This window comes from Caretta caretta, chromosome 5 (assembly GCF_965140235.1).
Source record: "Caretta caretta isolate rCarCar2 chromosome 5, rCarCar1.hap1, whole genome shotgun sequence".
Taxonomy (NCBI): domain Eukaryota; kingdom Metazoa; phylum Chordata; order Testudines; family Cheloniidae; genus Caretta; species Caretta caretta.
In genome coordinates, this window is record NC_134210.1 from 50960147 (window position 1) to 50983689 (window position 23543).

Consider the following 23543-nt stretch of genomic DNA (forward strand, 5'->3'; position numbering starts at 1 on the left):
AAATCTGCAACACTTTAAAGCAGCAATGTCCAACTGTGAATGTGTTTGTTAACTATGGCAACCATGACCACAAATAGCCATCTGGTGGCAGAATATATGTACACTGAACAGCTTAAAATAGTTCTTTTTGACACAAATACAACAGAAATGCAAATTTATTTAAACCCACACTGATGGTAGTTTGATCCTGAATATATGGTTTGAGCAATTTAATAAATTTATCTTCATCTTATTCTTAGCCCTGGTTACATATGGGGTATTTAACATCTCTAGTCTGCACAGCATAGTCAGCAACTAAAACAAGTTATCACAACTGAACAAAGCTACTCTTGTTTGACCCTGGTCATGCAGTATGCTCTGAGGAGTGCCCCCATCCCTGCAAGTGATGAGTCACGTACTAGATTGAGTAAGTGATACAGGAAGTGCTAGAAGTTGGTAGGATTCAACGAGATACAGATAGAATTGGAGTCCTGGGTATCAACAGATGGCATGTTAGGGAATGTTCAATGAGAGAGAGACCCAGAGTGCCCAAGAGGGAAAGAAAATCTGAAGAAAGTTGCTTGGAAGGGTAAAGTGGACATTTTAACTTCTAATGTTTAGAGCAGCAGAGGTGAAGCCAAAATCAGTGGCAGTGTCTGAGCAGATGTGAGCAGGAAAATTAGACCTCAGCCAGCAGATTACCTCTAGATTCACATTGGACAAAGGTGAAAGACAAAGGAGCTGGAGGGCAGGTCTGACATATATCAAGAGAGGTAAGAACTGTAGAAGTTAAGATTTAATAAGGATGGAACCATCTGTTCCACATCTTAAAAACATAAATCTTCTGAAAAACAAAGGAGGAGTAGTGTCATGGAGAGAAAACAGGCTAGAGTTTGAATGCAGATAAAGGATATACAGAAACACTTCCTTGTGGTCAAATGCAAAAGTAAGGACTAACTAATGGACCAGACATTAAGGAGATTGAATCTGAAGAGGACGGGAATAGTGAACGGACTTGATAGAGCAGTATGATACTGTGCTGTATACTTAAGACATACAATACAGTATAACCCTCTGATAGCAAAGAATTTTATTTCCCCTAACATGGATTTCATTATAAAGAGGGCAGCTTTATTACTAATTGTAGTTTTCAATGGCATAAACAATGTACATGGTGAAAAGCAAACACAAAAGAAGTCAGCATCTCTATTCTAAAGAGCTTACCCTTCAGAGAAAAGGAGGCCCTCCTTCTCACTGCCAGTAAGGACCCAGCAGTTTCAGAAGCACCTGTACCTGTAAATGCCTTCAGGAAGGACATATAATCATTCACATTGCAGGATAGCTGTAGGAAACAAACATCTCTTCAATCCTACAGCAATACTGGGCTTACTTCTTCTCAGTCTCCACCACTGTTCCCTCTAAGCTGTGCGCGTGTGCACACAGATCCTGAACCCCGCGCACAGGGCGAAACACTGCGTGCACAAAAATTTGCACAGAAGCACAACAAGTTGCACACACGGCCTGTCAAAAATTAGAGGGAACATTGGTCTCCACTAGCATAGATGCAGCAAGACTGGGAACCAAGGGTTTCTCCTTTCTCTTCCCTCCTAACGCCTGTCTACAGTAGTTCAGCAGCACCAGCGTTAATAGCTTTGGAAGCTCTAATGTAAACATACCACCATCGTTTTAAGCACTGTACCATCTGACCTGATCAGGCAAGATCTAATTACACCACCCCTAAAATGATGGCAGCAGACAATGACCCATCTACATGAAGGCTCCCAAATTGCTAACACTGGTGGAGCTGAACCAGTGATAGCAATGGTGGGAAATGTTTTTCAAAATTTCACTATTATAGACAAAACTGACTTTCTTTCTCCACTCATCAAGAGCGGAAAAGGATGGGGAGAGGATAAGTGGTGCCTTCTAATGGGATTTACCGCTAACTAGCTGGCAATAATTGCTGTATTAGAATAGTATTAACACAGCAAAAGATCAATGTAAGCCCAAAGAATCTTCAGTATGGTTTTTTGTACATGGGGGTCTTCTTTGAAAAGATTTTCATTACTGCTAACAATGGTGCAGCTCTATGGGTGGCAGTTATGGTGGAAGCGCTTGACAACGTGCCACTGGACAATGACATGTCATTTAGCCTTCCTCTGAAATAAAAAATAATAAAGGAGGAATAAAATAAAGAGAAAAATAAGAATGTGTGGAATTTAGAGTAAGTGCAAGTCAGACCGCACTCTTGAAAACATAACAGCAGTATTAAAGCCACCAACATTAGTACATCATATTCTCCAGTGTGCCTCCTTCAGACATAACCTTCTACTTTGAAAAGGGAGAGGGGAAAGAAAAGACAACATGACTAAAGAGAAAGAAAGGGGGTAATGTGGACTACATGGTCACTCAGTGAAACAGCATTCTGTGTCTTTCACTTTATACCATGGAAGAAAGAATTCAGGGTAATCCCTGCCTTTTGCTATTTAAAAATCAAGGAAGAGTACCAATTTTAAAAATGAAAATACCTCCACCATACCATTAAATTTCTAGCACCAGATGTTTCAGGTGGGCCTGAAACAAAGTCGGAGGATTCAGGTTATTTCATAGGTACCACACAAGTGTCCTCTGACATCAGAAGGACTAAAGATGAAAGCTAAGGAATGGACTCAAATAAAAGGACCAAAGCTAAAAGTTGGTAACATGTTGTACAACATAGCAAATAGCAAAACTGTAGAGATTTATTAAGAAATTGCCAACACTTGCAGAACATTTTCCTTCAGGTTTGCTGCAAGACCAATGTGTGGGCCAGATTCTGCTCTCATTTACACCAGTGTAAGCCATGAATAGAGTTACACAAGTGTAAAATTAGTGGGAGATCAGAATCAAGCCCCATTAAGCAACTATTGCTACAGTGTATGCTTGCCCATATTGTTCAGCATACTGAAGAGCAAGTTTATGTTACTGTTTATGGAAATACAGATTTTAGAGAAATGCTTTTGTCCCATCTCCTCTGTAACTGATAGTAAAGGGTTATGGAGCACATGCTCCTATTAATAGAGCAGGTAATTGGGTTTTTCCCCACTGCAGCAAGGCAACAATTGCTTCTCTCACAGATGAATATAACCACATTCTCCTATTTAACATAAAATGAAAATGTCGGCAGGGTCTCCTTCCACATGATGATCCCCTACTTGACATGCAATGACATTATCCCACTGAAGCTGGAGACAAATTGTAATTCCTCTTGTAATTACAGGCTTTAATGGAGAGAGGAGATGGTTAGATGCAGAGCAACTATTCCCATCAGAGATTCTTTGGGGATACAAATGGTGCAGTCACAAACTGTTTATGCAATTGAGGGATCATGTTGTGATTCAACTCAAAAGAGAAAGGAATCAAAGAATCACAGCTAAGAATTTTAAAGGGTCACATGAATACTACACAGGCTCCATTTTGATTGTTTTTGAATGACTTCTCTATTTTTTCCTGGTGTTCCATTTAAATAAGAGATTTGTTTTTCAGGAGACACAGAAGGTAGGCTTGGAGCCCAAGGCAAAAAAAAATATTTAAAGTTTTCTAAAAAATAACAGTGACTGGAAAATATTTTTAGTTTAATTGTCAGCTTCAGTAATACCATTAGCAAAAATACAAATAAAAGATCAAAACAAATTTTTTCGAATGCGTTTAATGTTCAAAATCCAGATTAGGTATTGAAGAATATTTAAAATCTTTTAACTCATATGAACTTTCAGAATCTGAGCTGGTAAGTGGTAATGATGTCTTAAAAAATGTTAGTAGACCCAGACAAATGAGTATGAGTAACACCACTGGATTAGTAGATTGCTACAAGTATTAAATCCTGTCTGCAGACTCATTTGAGGACACAGACTTTCTCTCTTTAATGTACTTTTCAAACAACTGAAAAAGTGAATACATAGTGTTAGTCGGATTAACATAATTATCTCCATCAGAAAGACTGACAAAACAGACAATTAGTACTTCTTTTTTTTTTAAATTTAGCAGGTCAGATATATATCACTAAAATTACACAGCATAAGAACAGACGGCTGGCTCCTAATGTGTGAATCCTGCAAGCTACTGAATGCCAAAAATTCAGTAGAACTGAGATGGTTCTTCTGTGTGGGTGGGGTGTGAGGCAGTTGCCAGAATCAGAGAGACCACATGGTCTCTGCTGAAATGCAGAGGGGGGAGTTGTGATTGCACCAGGGAAGCTCTGGGAATACAGCCATTGGATCCACTATACCAGGGGTTCTCAAACTGGGGGTCGACACCCATGAGGGGGTCATAAAGTAATTATGGGGGGGGGGGTCACGAGCCGTCAGCCTCCACCCAAAACCCTACTTTGCCTCCAGCATTTATAATGGTGTTAAATATATTTTAAAGTGTTTTTAATTTAGAAGGGGGGTAGGTCGCTATCAAAGGCTTGCTATGTGAAAGGGGTCACCAGTACAAAAGTTTGAGAACTACTGAACTATACAGATCCGCTGACTATACATAAAGGAGGGTTTGCAGCATAGCTACTATAAGCAGGGGCTATTGCAAGGTGTGGAGTAACAGGCAGGTTGAGGCATGAAAGGTTTCTGTCCCCAGCACAAATATTGTATAGTCAGGCTTTAAGGACAAAAATTTTCACACCACCAGTATTGCCAACCCCAAAAGTTCAAACAACTTAAGTCAGACAGGCCACCCTAAAAAAAAAAAAACAACAAAACACAAGATTAAGTCAGAGGTTTTGTGTCTGTCTTCTGGTTTTTGAACCCCGCCCCCCTTTATGGATGTGAAAATTAAGAGTGTTGCAACTCTTAAAGTGAGTAAGACAATTTTAAACTCTGCTGCAGGATCTCTTGCTAGAGGACCCAATCAAGATTGGGGCCCCTTTCTTCTAGATCAGAGGTGGGCAAACTATGGCCCACAGGACACAACTGTCCTGCCCAGTCCTTCAGCTCCCCACCAGGGAGACTTGCCCCAGGCCCCTTCCCTGCTGTTCCCCCTCCCCTGCAGCCTCAGCTCACTGCTCTGCTGGCGCAATGCTCTGGGCGGCGAGCTCCTGGGGCAGCGTAGCTGCAGAGCCCGGCCTAACCCGGTGCGCTGTGCTGCGTGGCGCGGCTGCCTGTCCTGGTGGAGCTGCGTGGCGGTAAGGAGGCAGGGAGCAGGGGGTGGATAGAGGGCAGGGAAGTTCGGGGATGGTGGTCATGGGGCAGATAGGGGTCGGGGCAGTCAGAGGGTGGGAAACCGGGGGTTGAATGGGGCAGCGGGGGGCAGTCAGGAGACAGGGAGAAGGGGTGGTTGGATGTGGCAGGGGTCCCGGGGGGGCTGTCAGGAAGGAGGGGGGGTTGGATAGGGCGGCAGGGGGTAGTCAGGGGGCGAGAAGCAGGGGGTCAGATGGGGGCAGGGGCCAGGCTATGCCTGGCTGTTTGGAGAGGCACAGCCTACCCTAACTGGCCCTCCATACAATTTCAGAAACCTGATGCAGCCCTCAGGCCAAAAAGTTTACCTGCCCCTGTTCTAGATCCTATTCAAGCACAATAAGAAAGGGCCTCTGTTTCAGGGTCTGCAGCTCTCAAATCTTGGTCCACAGGGAACTTAGGAGCCAGTAAATTCCAACCTGTTACACAGTGACCTGCTAAAAGTTGCCAGAACTAGAAGCTGAAATCCGACAGAGGACTCCTGTCCTGGGATCTGACTGGCAGAATTCTGTGGGTCCTGATTGGATTCCCTGCTTGTATTTAAACCAAGCTCAGGAACAAGAAGCTGTCCATGCAGCTGGGTTTCCTTCCCCTGCTTAGAGCTGCTTCCCTTGCATTACCTGCTCTTATTGCCTGCCTCTGATCTCCCGGTAACCCAATCCTGCCTGCCTCCTGACACCTGACTCTCAGTTTGCCCTTTGCCATATCTCAGACTCTGATCTACTCATATATAATCCAGCCTAACTCTCAACTCCTGCTCCAACCACTTGGTCAGACCACCCATGACACTCTGCCCTGAAAAGCTTTCACTTTAGTGCAAAGCATAGTGATGGGTTTGTGACATGAGATCCCTGGATTTCAGAGCCCAGGCTCCAGCCAGAGCAGGAATGTCTACACTGCTATTTTTAACTCTGTAGTATGAGCCCAATTCAGTTGATGCAGGCTGAGATTTGCAGCCGCAGGGTTTTTTTGCTGTGGACATACCCTTACAGAACTGAGTTCTAGTCCCAACTTTACTTGAACTTATACTGTCTAAATCCTGACCAGTGAAATGCGTGAATGATAGTTACCCCTTAAGGTAGCAACATGAGACCTTGGCTCATAATAAGGTCTGTGAAGTGCACAGAAATATTAACAACAGTCTCTTGATGGGCCTGCAGTTTAGTGCACCTTCCTGTAGTCTACAGGGAACTAGAGGCCCTGTCTGATTTTGACTCCACAAAATTTATATGATGGCTGGAGCTTTTCACATCACTGAGAGACTGAAAACAGCAGCAGCCAAAATTGCATTTCTCTCAATGAATTTGAGAGAGCAGCCAACATTGCGCATAACTAACTGTACAGGCAGAACTGGTATAGTTAACAGCCACATAGGTTCTGCACCTGCTCCTATTGAAGTCAATGACAAAACTCCTATTGACTACAATGGTAGCAGATTTGGCTTTCTTTATACTATTGTACATACATAGGAAGGCTTTTCACTGGAAACGAAGTGTCATTTCATTTGAGTAATAGGGAAATACAATTTCCTTTTTCCCCTCCTTTCAGGTTGTTATGAGATCAAGTACTTATTTTACCCTTAAAAATGGTAGAAAATATTTGGTCTATAACAGTGGTCACCAAGCTGTAGATCACCATCGACTGGTCGATCCTGGAGCCTACCAGTCGATCATGATCTCCGGCCGCTAAAAGTCTGGCAGTGCAGTGGGGCTAAGGCATGCTCCCTGCCTGTCCTGGCCCCACGCCGCTCCCGGAAGCGGCCAGGATGCCCCCATGGCCCCTGGAGGGGTGGAAGGGGGCAGAGGTCTCCGTGCGCTGCTTCTGCCTCCAAGCACCGCCTCTGCAGCTCCCATTGGCCAGGAACGGGGAACTGTGGCCAATGGGAGCTGTGGGGTGGGGGGGTGTGCCTGCAGGCAGGAACAGTGCATGGAGAGCCCTGTCCCCCACCCCCTGGGGTTGTGGGGGCATGCTGGCCACTTCCGGGAGTGGCATGGGGCAGGGGCAGGCAGGAAGCCTGCCTTAGCTCTGCTGCGCCACTGACCAGGCGCCACCTGAGGTAAGTGCTGCAAAGCGGGAGCCCACATCCCAATCCCCAACCCTGAGCCCTCTCCTGGAGCCAGCACCCCAAGCCTCTACCACAGCCCTGAGCCCCTTCCCAGAGCCAGCACCCCAAACCCCCCTCCAGCACCCTGACCCCCCTCCTGGATCACACACCCCATACTGCCTCCTGCACCTCAACACTCTACCCCAACCTGGAGCCCCCTCCTGCACTCAAACTCCCTCTGACAGCTTGCACCCCTCACCCCCTCTGGCACCCTAAACCCTTGCCCCAGATTCAACCCAGAGCCCCTTCCATACTCTGAACCCCTCAGCCCCAGCCCAGAGAAAGTGAGTGAGGGTGGGGGAGAGCGAGCAATGGAGGAATGGAGTGAGCGGGGCAGGGTAGATCCTGGGTTGCATTTAAATTCAAAAAGTGATCTTGTGCGTAAAAAGGTTGGAGACCACTGGTCTGTAATAATTCTGAACCGTTAGGGCCTGATCCAAAGCCCACTAAAGCCAATGGGAATCTTTCCATCTATTTCAATGGACTTTGGATCAAGCCCTTTATCATTATAGATACTGAACAGAAACCATTAATATTCAGCTCCGCCTTTCCCAGCAACTTACTCATCAAAAGGTTGATAAATTGTAGGTGAAAGTAGATGGAGAAAATCTAGATAGTGAAATAAAAGATAAATCATAGAAAGAGAACATAAAAGCCAACATTTAAACAACGTTGGCTATGACCACCAGAAAGCAGATGACAAACGACAGTGACAGCCTAGTTACAGACTTATAACAATTCCAGAAAGGAAGACATGAAAATCAGACAAAGGTCATGTGCTAATAACACTAAACAAAGGCCAATAATGAGAGGACACTGGAAATGAATACCGAAACAAAGATCAATGGGAGCCATAATAAAGGTGGCAACCAAAAATAACTAAGAGTCTAGAAAGAAGCAACTGAATGAAGAGAAATATGGAGAGTAATTACTGTATTCCCTCAGCAAAAATCTTGGGAATGCACAGCTAAGGTTGATCACGTCTCCTCCAAAAGCAACAACAAGAAACCCAACATAAATATTAACAATGGGAATTTAAATGATCTAAAACAGCGGTTCTCAAACTTCATTGCACCGCGACCCCCTTCTGACAACAAAAACTACTCAACTCCGGGGGGTGGAGGGGCTGGGTACACAAAGCCTGAGCCTGCCCAAGCCTCACCACCCCAGGTGGGGGGGGGGGGGGGGGGGGAAGAGGGCCGAAGCCCCAGGGATTCAGCCCCAGGTAGGGGGCCTGTAACCTGAGCCCCGCCGCACAGGACTTGGGCTTTGGCGCCGGGCAGTGGGGTCAGGCTTCAGCTTTGGCCCCAGACAGTGGGGCTCAGGCTTCAGCCCCAGCAAGTTTAAGTCAGCCCTGGCAACCCCATTAAAATGGGGTTGCGACCCACAGTTTGAGAACCGCTGATCTAAAAGGAAATTCTCAGTTAAGGCTCACCTAACCCTACACTGCTGCCCCCCCTCCACATACAAGCCAAGACCAGTTTCCATAGCAAAGGGAGAGTTCTATAATAACATGCTAATTTTATCTACTTGTGATGCAAGGCATTTAAAAATAAACTTCTCAGTACTATTGCTGATTCACTTTAGCAGCTTAATATCAGCACGTACTGGTGTTTTAGCAGTAATATAAATTCATGTTAATTGTCTTTGAGATCATGCCTAAAAAAACCAGAAGTGTCAAGTTATTCAAGAATGATTGTCACATCAGTGCAACAACTGACTCACTGAGCAAATAAAATCACTTAGTAGCACACTTCTGGAATTTTGATTACCACTAAAAGGAAGAGAGTTTAAGTAATTCATATCTATTCCTGTAGACAGACATTTTAGGTATTTTACTTGTAATCCTTTATTGATCTATGGAAATCTTTGTACACTACAAAATAAAGCTAATTATACTTTATGAAATCATGGCATTTATTTCCTGCATGAGGGATCCTTTTTCACCTTTAAGATGTCTGCAATCCCCTGCCTCAGCCCTACTCTGTAGTGAGAGACAGTGACTCTACTGTGAAGTTGCTAGCAGCAACACTCCTACAGGAAACACCAATCACAGATCCAGCAGCATGAATCAGCTTAATTCTCCACTTGAGCTCTCTCTGCCTCCATTTTCTTTCTTCCAAGTAGCAACCACTTTATAGCACAAAAACAAATCTTTTAGCCAACTGGAGATAAACTCTCCAAATATATACCAAGCTAATCGGATTCCCCCCAGATAGTTATTCAAGGTACAGAAGTCTCTGGTAGGTTAAGAATCATATTTATAGACTAGCCATAGCTTGTTAACATGCCAGATTACTTGCATTTTGAAGATGAATGTATCTAAGTGTTTAGAGACATTGCTTAGTGCTTAGATATGGACAGTGCTCTCCATTTCTCTGCATAGAGCACAATTTACTAGACAGATATTACAGTATAGACACACCTAGTGCCAGATGATGATCCCAGTTACTCTTGTTTATGCTGGTGTAAATGAGATCCGAATGTAGGCCAGGATATTTTAACTTTAAAAAAATAAAACTTTGCTGAAAGTAGAGTTAAAAAACAACATTAACACAACATTTTATCAGTACTTTTGGGGATCTGATCTTACAAAGCATTAGAACAGATTCTAAACTGGTATAAATTGGCATAGCTCTAATTAAGTCAGTGGGCGCTACACTATTTACACTAGCTGAGGATCTGACACATTGTATTTCTAACGAACATAGATATGGTCTCAGTATTGGAGATGTGAATATTTATTTAACATTAAATGAGAAACATTGTACTGACTCTCTTTTAATCACATATTTCTGTAGAAGTATTAATGGCTAAAATGCAATGCACAAATTCTCCATTACAAGACTAAAAGGTACTTATGTCATTTTAATTAAAAATCTACACATAGTATTCAGTCGAAGGCACTAAGATTTATATGCAACAAGTATAATTAAAAATAAAAAGGTATATGTGGTATGTTGTGTGTATTTTAACACAAGAAAAGCAGGACATCTCTGAGAGCGACCTTTATAGATTAAACATCTGTGCCATGTTATATTACAAGACAGCATTTGGCAGAAAGTTTATATTTAAAAGTGCGGTGCAAACAATGCCTATGCAGCAACATCCACTTCAAGAAAGTTTCTTCAAATATCTTACAAAAGTAATACAAATTAAAATAAAGCAGATGAATTCAAATGGGCATGTATGTGGTTGCATGTCTCTCTATAGCTATGTATTTTGTATGTGCACACACTTCTCCACAGAGACAGAGAGAGAAGGAAAAAAAAGCCAGTGGCACAGACAGAACCAGGAGGGGGGGCACAGACATGAACCCTAGACACGTTTGTCAGTCAACTGAGACTCTCAACCACCACACTGAGAACCTGCAGACTAAACTGATTATCACCTTTTATTCTTTCTATTTCTAAATGCGCTACTCTAGTCACAGAAACAATGCGTTTTGGGTAGAATTTACCCTACTACAGAAGGCCCAAGGCAAGGCCCTCCTCACTGTAAGTCTCAAGATGTAGGTGGAGATATGGATGAAATGGCCACCAACAAGACCTCCACTTCCGCTCTACATCAGCGAGCTCCTGCCTGGTATTGAATAGGCAAACACATGTTCATTCGGGGCAAACCAGGAAAGGAGACAATAGGAACTGTTCTACACACAAACCTTGCACTGGTTTAGCTGAAATGGACTGTATTTGGACAAGGCCTAGAATCCACACTGATCCAGTGGCTGGAAGCCTCTGTGTAGGAGGCAGAGGGGCAGATGAACATCTGTGGAGGGCCTGACTGAATGAAGGCGAATATATTCCATCACCCTCATCCCACACTGATTCCCTGCACAAAGCCTATTTACTCTTGCTTCGTGTAAGAAGAATTTCACCTATTATGCACTTGAAAAATAAGTTTTAAATTTTAAAAGGATTAACAAATTGTTTAAAAGTAGCTTCATTTTAAAATAAAACACCATTCAGTACTTTTCCACCCTCATCTCAGCATGACACACAAACTGTTGCGTGCGTGAGATTTTCTCTTCTTTTCAAGTTTACTTCAAAATATGATGGAAATTATCAGTTCATGATGAAGAAAACAAAGAAGTATGCACTAGAGTATTCATTTTAAGTAGTGTTCCTTGTTGTCTTGGCAACCATTTTATTAGCTTTGCTATTCATTTTTCACCAGGACCTGACATCATCAGTGCAAGATTTTTTATTAAGGGGCCTGCTAACTCAGCTACTGCATAAGCCATAGCAAAGGGCCTGTTAGCATTTCCATTCAAAACCACATTTCTGAGGGCAGGATATATTGTCTTTTTAAAGTACTATTCTGGCTATAACTGAGTATACAGAACACCAGCAAGTGAATTTATTCTTTTATAACATTTAAAAAATATATATATGTTGGGAATTAATTCTATTCCCATTGATATCAATGGGAGTTTTGCCATTCACTGCAGTGGGAGCAAAATTAGGCCTCAAATTAACTCATTCCTCAGATATACAAATGTAAAAAGTAAGGATGCTCAGGAAAGGCATATTCTCTTCAGTGCCTCATAGACTTTAAAGGTCAGAAAGGACCATTATGATCATCTAGTCTGACCTCCTACACAACGCAGGCCACAGAATCTCACCCACCCACTCCTGTAACAAACCCCTGACCTATGTCTGAGCTACTGAAGTCCTCAACTCATGGTTTAAAGACTTCAAGGTGCAGAGAATCCTCCAGCAAGTGACCTGTGCCCCATGCTGCAGAGGAAGGTGAAAAACCCCCAAGGCCTCTGCCAATCTCCCTTGGAGGAAAATTCCTTCCCGACCCCAAATATGGTGATCATCTAAACCCTGCGCATGTGGGCAAGACTCACCAACCAGATACCCAGGAAAGAATTCTCTGTAGTAACTCAGATCCCACCCTATCTAGCATCCCATCACAGGCCATTGGGCATATTTACCGCTAATAGTCAAAGATCAATTAATTGCCAAAATTAGGCTATCCCATCATACCATCCCCTCAATAAACTTAGTCTTGAAGCCAGATAGGTCTTTTGCCTCCACTGCTCCCCTTGGAAGGCTATTCCAGAACTTCACTCCTCTGATGGTTAGAAACCTTCGTCTAATTTCAAGTCTAAACTTCCTGATGGCCAGTTTATATCCATTTGTTCTTGTGTCCACATGGTACTGAGCACCTTATGAGTGTGACTCCCCCTCCATCATACCATCATTTGGAGTAACATACCCTGTTTCCAGTGTTGCTTTGCGTAGCCTTTGAATTGCTGTGAAAGGTGCGGGGAAACTTATTACTCTTGCCTCTGTCACTGTGCAGCCATGCAGGGACTGCACAAAATTATTGTTACACATTTATATTGTGGTAGCACCTAGAGGGCCTCCACCAGGTGAAGGACCCCATTGTGCTAAGCTCTACACAAACATTAGTAAAGACAGTCCCTACCCCCAAAAGTTTATCTGGCTTTATGTTTGAGTCACACTAAGGGCTTGGTTTTAAACAGGCAAAAGCAGGAAGTTTCAAAATTAAAGGTGACATTTATTATTTAACTATACCCCCACCTTACATATGATGGGCACTACTGGAATCTCATCAGGTTGATTTTTTTTTTCCCCATGATGAACATTGTATATTGGTTTTACTGAACATGGGTCTTAGCTACCCGGATTTTCCAAGATGAGGAGAAATTTAGTCGGTTTTACACTTCACGCAAAATGTTAACTCTGTTGTGAAATCAATGTTAATTTAATTTCAATCCAGGCTCAGAAATTTCAACAGAAATCAGTTACTTTGACATTTTATTCAAAAAGGGCTCCAAAAAAGGCCTCCTTTTCATGGCACAAAATGGAAAGCACAATGGAGTCTCACATGGGTTCAGTACCAAGGCACTAAGGATAAAGCCCAAAATTTTGTTCTCGGTTCTGTTAAGAGGGATGTCACTGAGGTCAATGGGAGTCTTATACAAGCATCTGGGGGTAGAATTTGACCTAGAGTGCCATCTTCACTTCTGAATTTCCTCACTTTTTCAGGTTTAAGACAGATTCTTTAATGCCTTTGAACACAGATTTGTGTGTCTTATTGTAAAGACTGAGCAGTACTAGAAAACACATTCATTACTGCTTGTCATAGAGATGGTGATGAATTCAAGTCACATACAATTAAGCTGTAATTCTACACAATGACAGACTAAACAGGCAAGTCTAGACAAAAAAAGGCTGCTAAAAATACAATTCCTAGAGAATATTTCCTAGACAATTTTATAATCTTTCCATTGAAAAATAGTGTATAATCCTCTATCATTTACAAAAAATGAAGTAAGATTTGCTTGGTTTTAATTCATGTAAACCTATCAAAAAATAATGTCCCAAGTTAAGCCATTTAACAGAACTTCCTGAAAATCTGAAATGCATGGTCATGTTTTTGCTAAAATAAAGGCAAAGAAGTTTTTAGCTGAAATCTTAAATTAGACATTTACAAATTAAATTTTAGGTGTAATGTACAGTTCCACCCTCAGGGTCAAATCCTGCTAGTCATACTCAAGTACTCTCAAAGCAACAAAAGGGAAACTTGTGTGACTAAACAGCTGAATTTGGTTCATGATCAATGAAATTTAAACCAAATTGTAAGATATGTACTTTGGATCTGATCCTGCTTCCATGAAAGTCAATGATGGCAAGACCAGGACCTAGATGTTCAAAAATTTTTGGACTTTTCCCCTTGGCCTGTGAAACAGCAGAACAGATTAAAAAAAAATATGGTGTTCTAAATCTGACCAAATGTGCATAGACTTTGCCACCAGTCTGTTTATTAGAGACAAATGGTGTAACGAATGCTGCTCAAAATTACAGAAAAAGCTTCAGTGTGTTATCCAAGATGACAGGGTGAATACTGCAAGAGTAATCTGAATCTCTTTGTTACAATTTGTGATACTGACTCTAGGAATCTGCTGTAGCAGCATTTCATAGCCATCCCAACCATGCTCATGACCAGTAATTTTAATGTTATTTAGTCAATATTATGCTGCATTAGTTGTTACGCTTACATCCACAAATATTTCACCAGTGAAAACAACCTAAATTCCTTTGAGAAGACTGTATAGTATTAATTAAAATCTAATGTTGATTGTACACGTGCCTAAACTCAAGATTTGTTTAAAAAAAAAAAAGTTAGAAAAAACTTACCAATCATCAGATTCCCATGAAATGACAGAAGTCAATTCTGTATGATTCACAACAAACTATAAAATTAATTTTTATTGGTACAAATCCTCAACTGAAAAGCAGGCTTTCAGAGAAGTCAGAAGAGAAGATTTAGGTCTCATGCCTCCCATAAGAGTCCACAGTCCCCATGAAAGTGAAAGAAAAGTGTTCCCTCAACCATTCAAAGCAGGGGAGTGGAAAATTCTATCTGAGCAACTCAAACAACACTATACAAGCCATGTTCACAGAACAGGAATTATACCAATTCTGAAGGGCTTTATCATACTGCAAAATTAGCAGTTTAGGTGCAGTCATAGTTCAAAATAGGGGAAAAGAAAAAGCTGACTTGTAGGGGGAGAAGAAATTAACTTAACTGAACAATGAATCCCAGAGTAAGCCAGATAACATGCACTCCCCTGCATGTCCATATGTAGTCCTCCCTTTCTGTATAACAAGAGGGTGGCCAGGGGCCATTTCTGTAGCAGTGCCCCTCCATCATACCCAAAGGCAACAGAAGGCCCTCGAAAACAGTCTGAGGTGCTGTGTGACGAGGGGGATGGATTTGAGATTAAAAGGGGCAGGGCCCTCTCCCCGTCCCCAACCAACTATGGGGAATCAGCTGAAAGTTATATTAATCTTTAAATTACAAATATTCCATTCTGTGGAACTGGTGCTGATGCACAGGTCTTCTACTGGATTCCCCTGAGGTTTACATAGATCTCAGGGGATCTGTGGTTTCTGGTGGCTGAAAACCCTTTTCATTAACTGAGGGATGGGGTGTAACCTTGTTTAAAGTAAGTTTAAAGACAGTAATTTGCTGAACAGAGCCTGCTCTGATGCAAAGAAACACCTGAACTTCATGAGAAAGCAAAAGCTTCTTACTCATTCATTCTCAAAATGTACCTTAAGCAAGGAAATGGATGGGACAGAGAATTGTTACAGGGCCATGGAGTTTTTCCCCTCTCAGTTATCTGTTCAATTCCAGCCCAAGTAAGTAGTGACCAAAAGTTACTACCTTTTGATAGCTCTTTGGTGACCTGTTCAGCATGAGTTGATAGGCTAACTCCAGTTCCTTATGAACAGATTTCCATGTCACAAAACCTCCACCTTTTGTTATAGACTTACTCTCAGAGAGAATCACGAGTGAATGATTTTAGAGAACGAACCACCCCTCCTGTCTCTCCAGAGGTAGTCCATCCAAGTCAGGATCAAGGCACACTGCTGGGATTGTGCTTTGCCTATTCTGATAAAAGACCTCCAGTCTCCAGGGCTGTTAATCGGTCACTTTACCTTAAGGAAAACAACCACTCATTCAAATAATGAATATTGCCTGAACCTCAGCAGCACCCAAATATCAATATATAATGAAGTTGAACATAGCGTTGAACATGCAACATACCTAAAGCATAGGTTTTAGTTTGCGTACCTTAAAAAGTACTACCAAATATATTGCATCAGATATCTGAATATTTTGACAAAAGAATATTATGTCTGAAGTTTCTTTTTTTTTTTTTAAAATAGAGAAAATCATCCTGTGTCAGAGACTAAAAACTAAGCTAAGTCATGCAGTACGGTTTTTTGTTGTTGTTGTTGTTTTGTTTTTTAAAAAAAGCTATGCCAAACATTGGTCAAAACTAAAAAGAAGTCTTACCTCGAACTTCAGGAGAGAACCGAGCTGAATGGCGAGACACAAAAAGTTTCAGTTCTTGGTCTAAGTTGCATTCAATCAGATTTGTGTCCCATGATCGGATTCCTACAAGTCAAAACACAATATATATTCATATTTGACATGTGTGATTTGAAAGTTTTCAGCTGAATATTTTGGATTCTCATTCATCAGAGCTAAATATTTCTCCATTCCAAAGCCTGCCTGTGTCCCATCCTTCCTCTCTCGGATATCCATTTGACAGCTGTTTTGTTCATTTGCACTCACTATAGCTCAATCTTGCATGATACTGAACATTCTCAGACACGACTGAAGACAGTGGTCAGTGAGAAATGAGGAAAAGGCAGTTCATCGGTGCTAAAAAACAGTGGCTCCTGCAATCTGAGAATTGCTGGTTGATTCTGCAGCATTATGACATATATATTGACAGTATATGCTCCCAAACTGACTTGCAACATAATACATTGTTTTTACTGATCATTAGCTACTGAATTGCATAAAATCAAATTATTCAGGGGAATATTTTAGCCACATTACAAGATCATTGTGTTTGCTCCCATGAAAGAAAAAAAATGACACCTTACATATATTATAGTCCCAGTACTTTAAGTATTAAATTTGCAGATCTCTTAATGACGAGCTGTTATGCTAGCAATGAGCCATCTCATTTAAAGTGAAAATATAAATTGTTACTTTATTCCCTTTGTTCAAGAAGTGTCAAAATCCTGTCTCTCTCAAATATAAAATATACTACTTGATCTCCTCTCTTAAATTAAGCTTGGAAACGGTCCTACTACTTTGCTATCCAGTTTCTTTTCTCAGTTAAAGAGGAAGATTCTTGACCCATGTAAGGCACTGAAACTTATGTTTTCATAATAAATATTTTTAAAAGTTTATAGTTGCAAGTGGGGGAATAAAGTTACCAGTTTCAATATCACAGGAATGAGAAAACCAAATATGAAATTGTCTGCAATGTTTTATATTTTTCTACAACTCAAAAATTCTTCATTTTTTTAAAAGTGTGCAGGCAGTTCTCCAATAAGGTACAGGAACTCGCACCACTTTGAAAATAAATTTAAACGTTTATCCTCTTCTGCTGGGGTGCGGTGATTAGACCAGCACAAACTAGCCAAGCTGGATGGCAAGTGGATGGGCAGAGGGAAAGGAGCAGAGCCTATAATGGTATCAGCCGCTTCCCATTCCCATAAGCTGAATTGTCTCTCTGTTTTTTCCCTTCTTTTCTGTACATGTCCTGTCATGCAACTGTGGAGTTGGGGATCTGCAGTATTTGGGGAGGGAGGACCCAGTTGGAGGAGATAGAGTAAGGGTTGGGGCAGCTGCTCAATATGGTACCATCCCTTGGAAATTCCAACATGACTACGCTCAAACTAGCAGCCCTGTTTCCCCACTTTCTTTTAACTCTGGGGGGGAGAACCCTAGTCCTAGCTTGACTCCTGTGGGAGGCACACTGTGCATGGTAGGGATGAAAAGAAAGAGAAGTCACAGAGAGAGTTCAGCACTCTGCATGGTTGGCCTGAGATCAATAGGTTTGATGACTGGACTCCCCATACAAAAAGTTTGAGGATCTGCATTTCAAGGCCCTTGCCCCCTGCCCACTCCAGAGGCCTTTGCTATAGAGAGAAAGCCATCTAATACTTTCTGCATCTTCAAATCTGTTGAAATACAGGTTTATTCCTCCCATTTCCAAATGATTTTGCAGGGGAGGAGATGATTTAACTATCAGTTTGCTGTTTTGATCCAATAGCTACTTTGTGCCACCAATGACATCATAGGAATGCTCATTCTGCAGCAAGTCCAGAAGGCACAGAGAGTAGCTACTTTTGATGATTTTTCATAAGGGTCTTTATGACAGCTTTTCAACCAGCCTATCAATGTGCCTGATATTGGGGTATGTCACTTTATTAATTAACTGCAATTTTTAAACACTATATAAGTTTTAGAAATACACAATTTTCCATACATTTCATAACAGTTTATGAAAATAATTCCCTAACTAAATTACTTAGTTGAACTATGGAGGGACTCACTCGCTACTTGAATTGTAACATATTTGTATGTAGGCACTGGAGGTCACCCTCTGCTAGGAGTCTGCCTATCTTCGTTTTCTAGAAACCTCTTAGTCATGCAGTTTTTTGGTGAATGAATTTGGGAATTAAATACACCACACTAACAGTGTTCATATTTAATTATTTCCATGTGTCAAATACTTCAAATCAAGAATAATCTTAAAGATATCACACCCAGCAGTCAACCGTCATCCAGATAAGTAGCACATCAGAGAAATGCTGTTTGTAAATGTGCACTGACCATAAATCTTGAAGCTAAACAATGGTGATTAAACAAGTCCTAAACTCAGGCAACCTCCAGACAACAGCTCATTGACCTATGATAGCAAACCCTGAGTGATAAGCAATGGTGTTGTTTAGGGATAGACTACAAGCATTTGGTAGACCTATTAAGCAACACAGACATTGATTCAGTGATGCTGCAGGTACATAGTGTCTGTCCTGCCATCATTCGGTGCATTGACATCCTTTTGATGCAAATGTGTAGAGTGTAGATTTATGCCTGGATTGAGAGTCTACAATACAATACTGGAACAGAGCCAGATCACTCAGCCTGTCAATATGCAAAACACAAGAATCAAGAAAATGCTGGAAGCTTAAAATGAAATGTAATTATTTTCTTTATCTTAAAGAGCATTTTCTATACTTGAAGGTCCATGATTCAGCATTTCTGATATAAACACCATATTTCAAATAGTAAAAGTGATAACGTCAGGTTTAAGTGAGATGGAGATTAAATCTATAAACCAAGGACAATTTAAAGATAAATATTACATGTATAACAATATACAGTCAGTGAAAATATAATGGACCTGGGATCATTACTTCTTTCCGGGGTATTAGGAATACAGATGCCGCTAGCCCCTGGACTAATTATACAGCAGAATGGGCACACCCACAAGCCTTAGTCTGTGTGCTAGACCAGTGGATAGATACTGAAGCCATTTTTTGACACATCAGAAGGCAACCCTAGACCACTAGAAGACTGCCATTTCAAAGTAGTTATATAGAAAGAGATACTTCAGAATTTAAAAATACAGTTGGCAAACTCAAAACAAGACACCCTCTCTTCATGAAATTTAAAGCAACTGAATCTGCAATCATTCAGGCTGTGTAAGACCAACCCACTGATGTAAATTATCAGATAATATCTTCTCTGATTCGGTTTTTCTTCAGTACTGTACAAGAATCCACAATCTTCAGTGATGATGCTCAAAAGACATACCAGAGAAGACAGCAAAGAAGAGTTAACAGGGACGCTGAACTCTTGAAGGCCTTGTTGAGAATGGATGGTTTTGGAATGGACTATTTTTTCCAGATAGTAGTGAGCTTTCCTCTGAAAAGAGGAGATTCATCAAGCCCATATTTATTCCACAAATATATAGCTACAGACTCCCCCAGTGTGTTAATCCAGAACAAAGCAGATGAACATAAAATCAGTGATATCTCCAGCAGCTGAATTCCTAATCAGATCTGCCACCTGCAGGAGAGAGGTGACTTCTAATCCAAAATTTTGAGTAGACAGCCCACAGGGTTGCTTATAAATATTTAAAATATGCTATGCTTTGTGAGTTTAGGTGGCAGCAATGGAAACCATACAGCAGGAATTACACAGCAGAAGCTTCAAGAGCCTGAAGAGGATTTCTTCAGAAGAAGGATGACATCAGATGTCTTGAGGGCAGAAGACACATCCGTTTGCTCTATTAATTATTAATAATTTGATTTAAAAATGCAGCCAACTCAGCTTTAACTTAATCAAAACTTGGGTAAAATTAGGAAAATACACTGACCAAGTGGCTCTACATTACAGAGCAGAGCAACAACAGTTTTCACTGGAAGACAATGGCAGCTATAAAGATAAAAAAGGTAATTTTAAAAGGTGGTTAGCTGTGACTAGCTAATCCTTAATCAGAAAGGAGTAAAAAATAAATCTGGGAAAAAAATAATGAAGTAAGACAGATGGTGGGTGGGTGGTGAAGGTACAATAGGAAGAGACAATTAAAGTCCTATTGAGACTGCTGAACCACACCTATAAGCCAGGAACGGTAACCAATTCACTGTTTAAAAGGTCTCTCTCTGACAATGGACATTTTCTGAAATCTCTACCCTCACAGCCCAAAAAAGAAAACACATTTGTTACAAAAACATCAGTAATGTAGCTTAATAAACTATGACATCTAGTAATGGTTTTACTTGTACTACATATCAATATTGTGCCATCATAGCATTTTCCAATTCACTGAAATCTATTATTTAGAAACAATAGCAAGGACTGATTGAAAAATCATGATTTTCTTACTTATATTTTGATGGAGTTGTGACTTTTAAAAAAAATATAGCAAATATTCTGAATAATAGCAGCTGTAGCTGGATAATGTAAGGATTGTGAGAGTGAATGTTTAGATATTTAAATTTTTAATCACTTAAATCTTTGTTGTTTTTCTTCTATAAAAATCTATTCCTATAAAATTCTCTAAAGCAAACAAAAACTCTTATTGCTGAAAGTTAGAAACAATAGAAGCAGCTGCGTTCCTGCTCAGGGGTTCCTCGCTATTCAGAACTACGACTCCCCAAATCTCTTAGATTTTATTTTGCAGTGACGAAATGCAGTCTGTTTTTTAAAATAATTGTTTAAAATGTATTTTTTCTTGGCTATGTGAACGCCCTTTGTCCGCTCTGGGCTGCCATAGGGACCGCAGTGCGGACTGCACCACGCCCACGAGCCGGTATCTCTGGGCAGACAGACTCCAGCAGCACCAAGAGGGGAATAGAGAAAGCGAGGGAGGCATTGCTGCTGCAGAAGACCGGAACGACCTCTGCAGAAAAACCCACTAGCACAGCGGAGTAACAATGGCGGGGGGGACACAGAGAAGCAATAGTGGGGGGGACGGCTCGAGATCAGTTGCAGTGGAGGGAGAGGTCTGTTGTCTCACCCGTTCACCTTCTCCTGCCTTGTGTCTTAGGCTGTGTGGGTGCAGCAAAAGCCAACTGCAGATCTTTGTGCGGGGGAAGCCAGCGCGATATAGAAGGAGCCTCCTCCTTAATTTCTGCTGCTGCTTTATGGACTAAATAGCCACGTATGTCTCATGATACTGCACCTAAACTACTCGATTAACATTGGCTTGAACACAAAGATCAGATTCCTGCAGTCTCTGACCCCCCTTCTTTATGTCTGGACATTCTCGATGGAGAAGGGACACGGTCGGGGGGGGGGGGTTGTAAAGAAAAGGGGCAGAAAATAAGCCCCCTCTCCAGCAGGCAGAGATTTCCGTTTGGCTCTCCCCAGTTTTCCTTGTGAAATGGAAAAATGGGCAATGATGTCACTCAAGGTGGGGCGCTCCTCGAGCTAAGAGGAAAATTCTCCCCCCATGCGCCAAACGGAACCACCGAAACCGCTTCAGGGAACCACAGCTGCCTCCCTCCGCCGGTGCCAACCCCGGCCACCCTCCCGACCCCTCCAAGGCGCGTCAGCCAGCCGAGGAGGTTGAAGCCTGGCTGGGCTGGGCTGGGCTAGCCCCGTTGCCAACTGTTAGCGCTGCAGCTCGGAGCGGAGGATTTTCCCCCCTCCGAGCAAAGGGAGTGGTTGCATCAGATTCTTTTCTCCTTGTGGTTTAGTGAAGGCAACATCTTGACTCCTGGCGCCGGACGCTGCGAGCTGCAGCCCCGCTCGTGGCAGACGGTGAGGAGCCACGGGCGGGCGCCGAACCGGGGGCATTTATGGCCGATAAAAAGGGAGGGCGGGGAGGGTCTCCAAAGAGGAGACAACAGCAAGGACTTCTGTGCAACCTGTGGTTGTCCCCGTGCCTCCCACCCGCAGCAGAAGGGCTGTTCTCGGGGCGAGCCGGGCACCTTACCTCGCTCTATGTTGCCGATGGCTCGCCTCAGGTGCTCCTCGGTCACGAGCTCGCCGATGACCACCAGCAGGTAGAATTTGCTGTCGAGGAAGCGGTGCGAGAGGCTGGGCGTGGGGGACGCGGGGTTGGGGATGCTACAAGACGGGTCCGGCTCCGCTTCGACCACCACGGTCGCCATCCTGCCAGCCCCTCTCCTCCTCTTGCTGCTGCTCGGGGCGGGGGGCAGGGAGGGAAAGGATTATCTCCAGCGGTGCCTCCCTCCTCGGCGCGGAGCTGCCGAGTGGTGCCGGGCTGCGGGCAGCAGGAGAGTGAGGGCGGGCGGGGAGGCGGCGGCGCTTTTATACCGAGACGGTGCAGGGCTGGGACCCGGGGAGGAGGAGGGGACCCAGCACATCCCGGCGCGTTGCTGCTGCCGCCGTTCCAGCATCCACAGCTGATGTCATCTGCAGCAAATCATCCCCGGCGCTGCCTCCGGAAGCAGAAGGGACGAGGTGTGCAAACAATGCCCAAGGCTGAGCAAGGTGTGGGGGGGGCCTGGGGCCCAGCAAACTGCCCTGCCTTTGCAGCGCAACCCCCACCCCAGCACACAGACCCCCAGCGAGAGGGCAGCCGAGGAGCAAAGTTCAGGCCAAAGCTGACCCCCCTCCCCAGTCCTCAGCTGGGGTAGCACAGGGCTTTTCCTCTCCAAAACTGCATGAGAGCAGTACCTTCACGGGGCACCCTCCTTTGCCCCTGCCTGTCACAACTCCATAGGGACCCTAGCCACAAAATGCGCACCCACATCCATGTGTGAACTTTCGCTTTCGCCTATTTTAAATAGAGCCAGTCACGAAGTGCAGAGCCACAGGTCACCTTCTGGAACAGGGTGCTTACCCTGAGGATTTTGGTTTAGGTCCGATCTCCATTCACAAAGACAATGTCCCTTATAATAAAAGTATGTACAGCAATAATCTACAGTAGTAATTGTCCAGACTCCTGCATTGCACCATAATACTGCTGCAGAACTTGGGGAAGTTACTATAGAATACTGTAGCCTGTTTTTACAAGGGGGAATTCAGATGTTCCCTTTAAGTCTTTTTATTTTAAAACCAGTTACCATAATCAAACATTCTGAAACTAAGGCCTTTGTTAACATAGGCAGTGCTCTGTAGATACAGGATTCACTCCTGGGAAGTGGTCCTTCCATGATGCTTTGGATAGACTACAAAAAACTCAGTCCCTGCATAAACAATTTGAGCCAGAGCTCCACCAGTGACTTATGAAAGAACACACCCAGAATTACAATAGTAAATTTGGAAGGGATATAAATTCTTATGCTCCAATGCATAAAGATAAATTGCCCACAGGATAAGCTTCTTCTCAACTGGGTAGAGGTTATCCCATTACTACTTCATGCAGGGTTTAATGCAATTTCCTCTGAAACAGTTGGCACTGGCTACTGTCAAACACA

The 23543-nt window shown here is 42.7% G+C and overlaps 1 protein-coding gene across 1 annotated transcript in view; it reads right to left on the reverse strand.

Annotated features, from left to right (window-relative positions):
• MAP1B (microtubule associated protein 1B) overlaps positions 1 to 22440 on the reverse strand; it is a 97284-nt gene extending 74844 nt beyond the window's left edge. Inside the window, exons 1-2 of the mRNA XM_048851761.2 lie at positions 22094 to 22440; positions 16138 to 16239 (exon numbers count right to left, since the gene is read on the reverse strand). Coding sequence (XP_048707718.2) covers positions 16138 to 16239; positions 22094 to 22271 — 280 coding nt within the window. The 5' untranslated portion in view covers positions 22272 to 22440. The remainder of the gene's footprint in view (positions 1 to 16137; positions 16240 to 22093) is intronic.
• Between the last annotated feature and the right edge of the window lie 1103 nt (positions 22441 to 23543).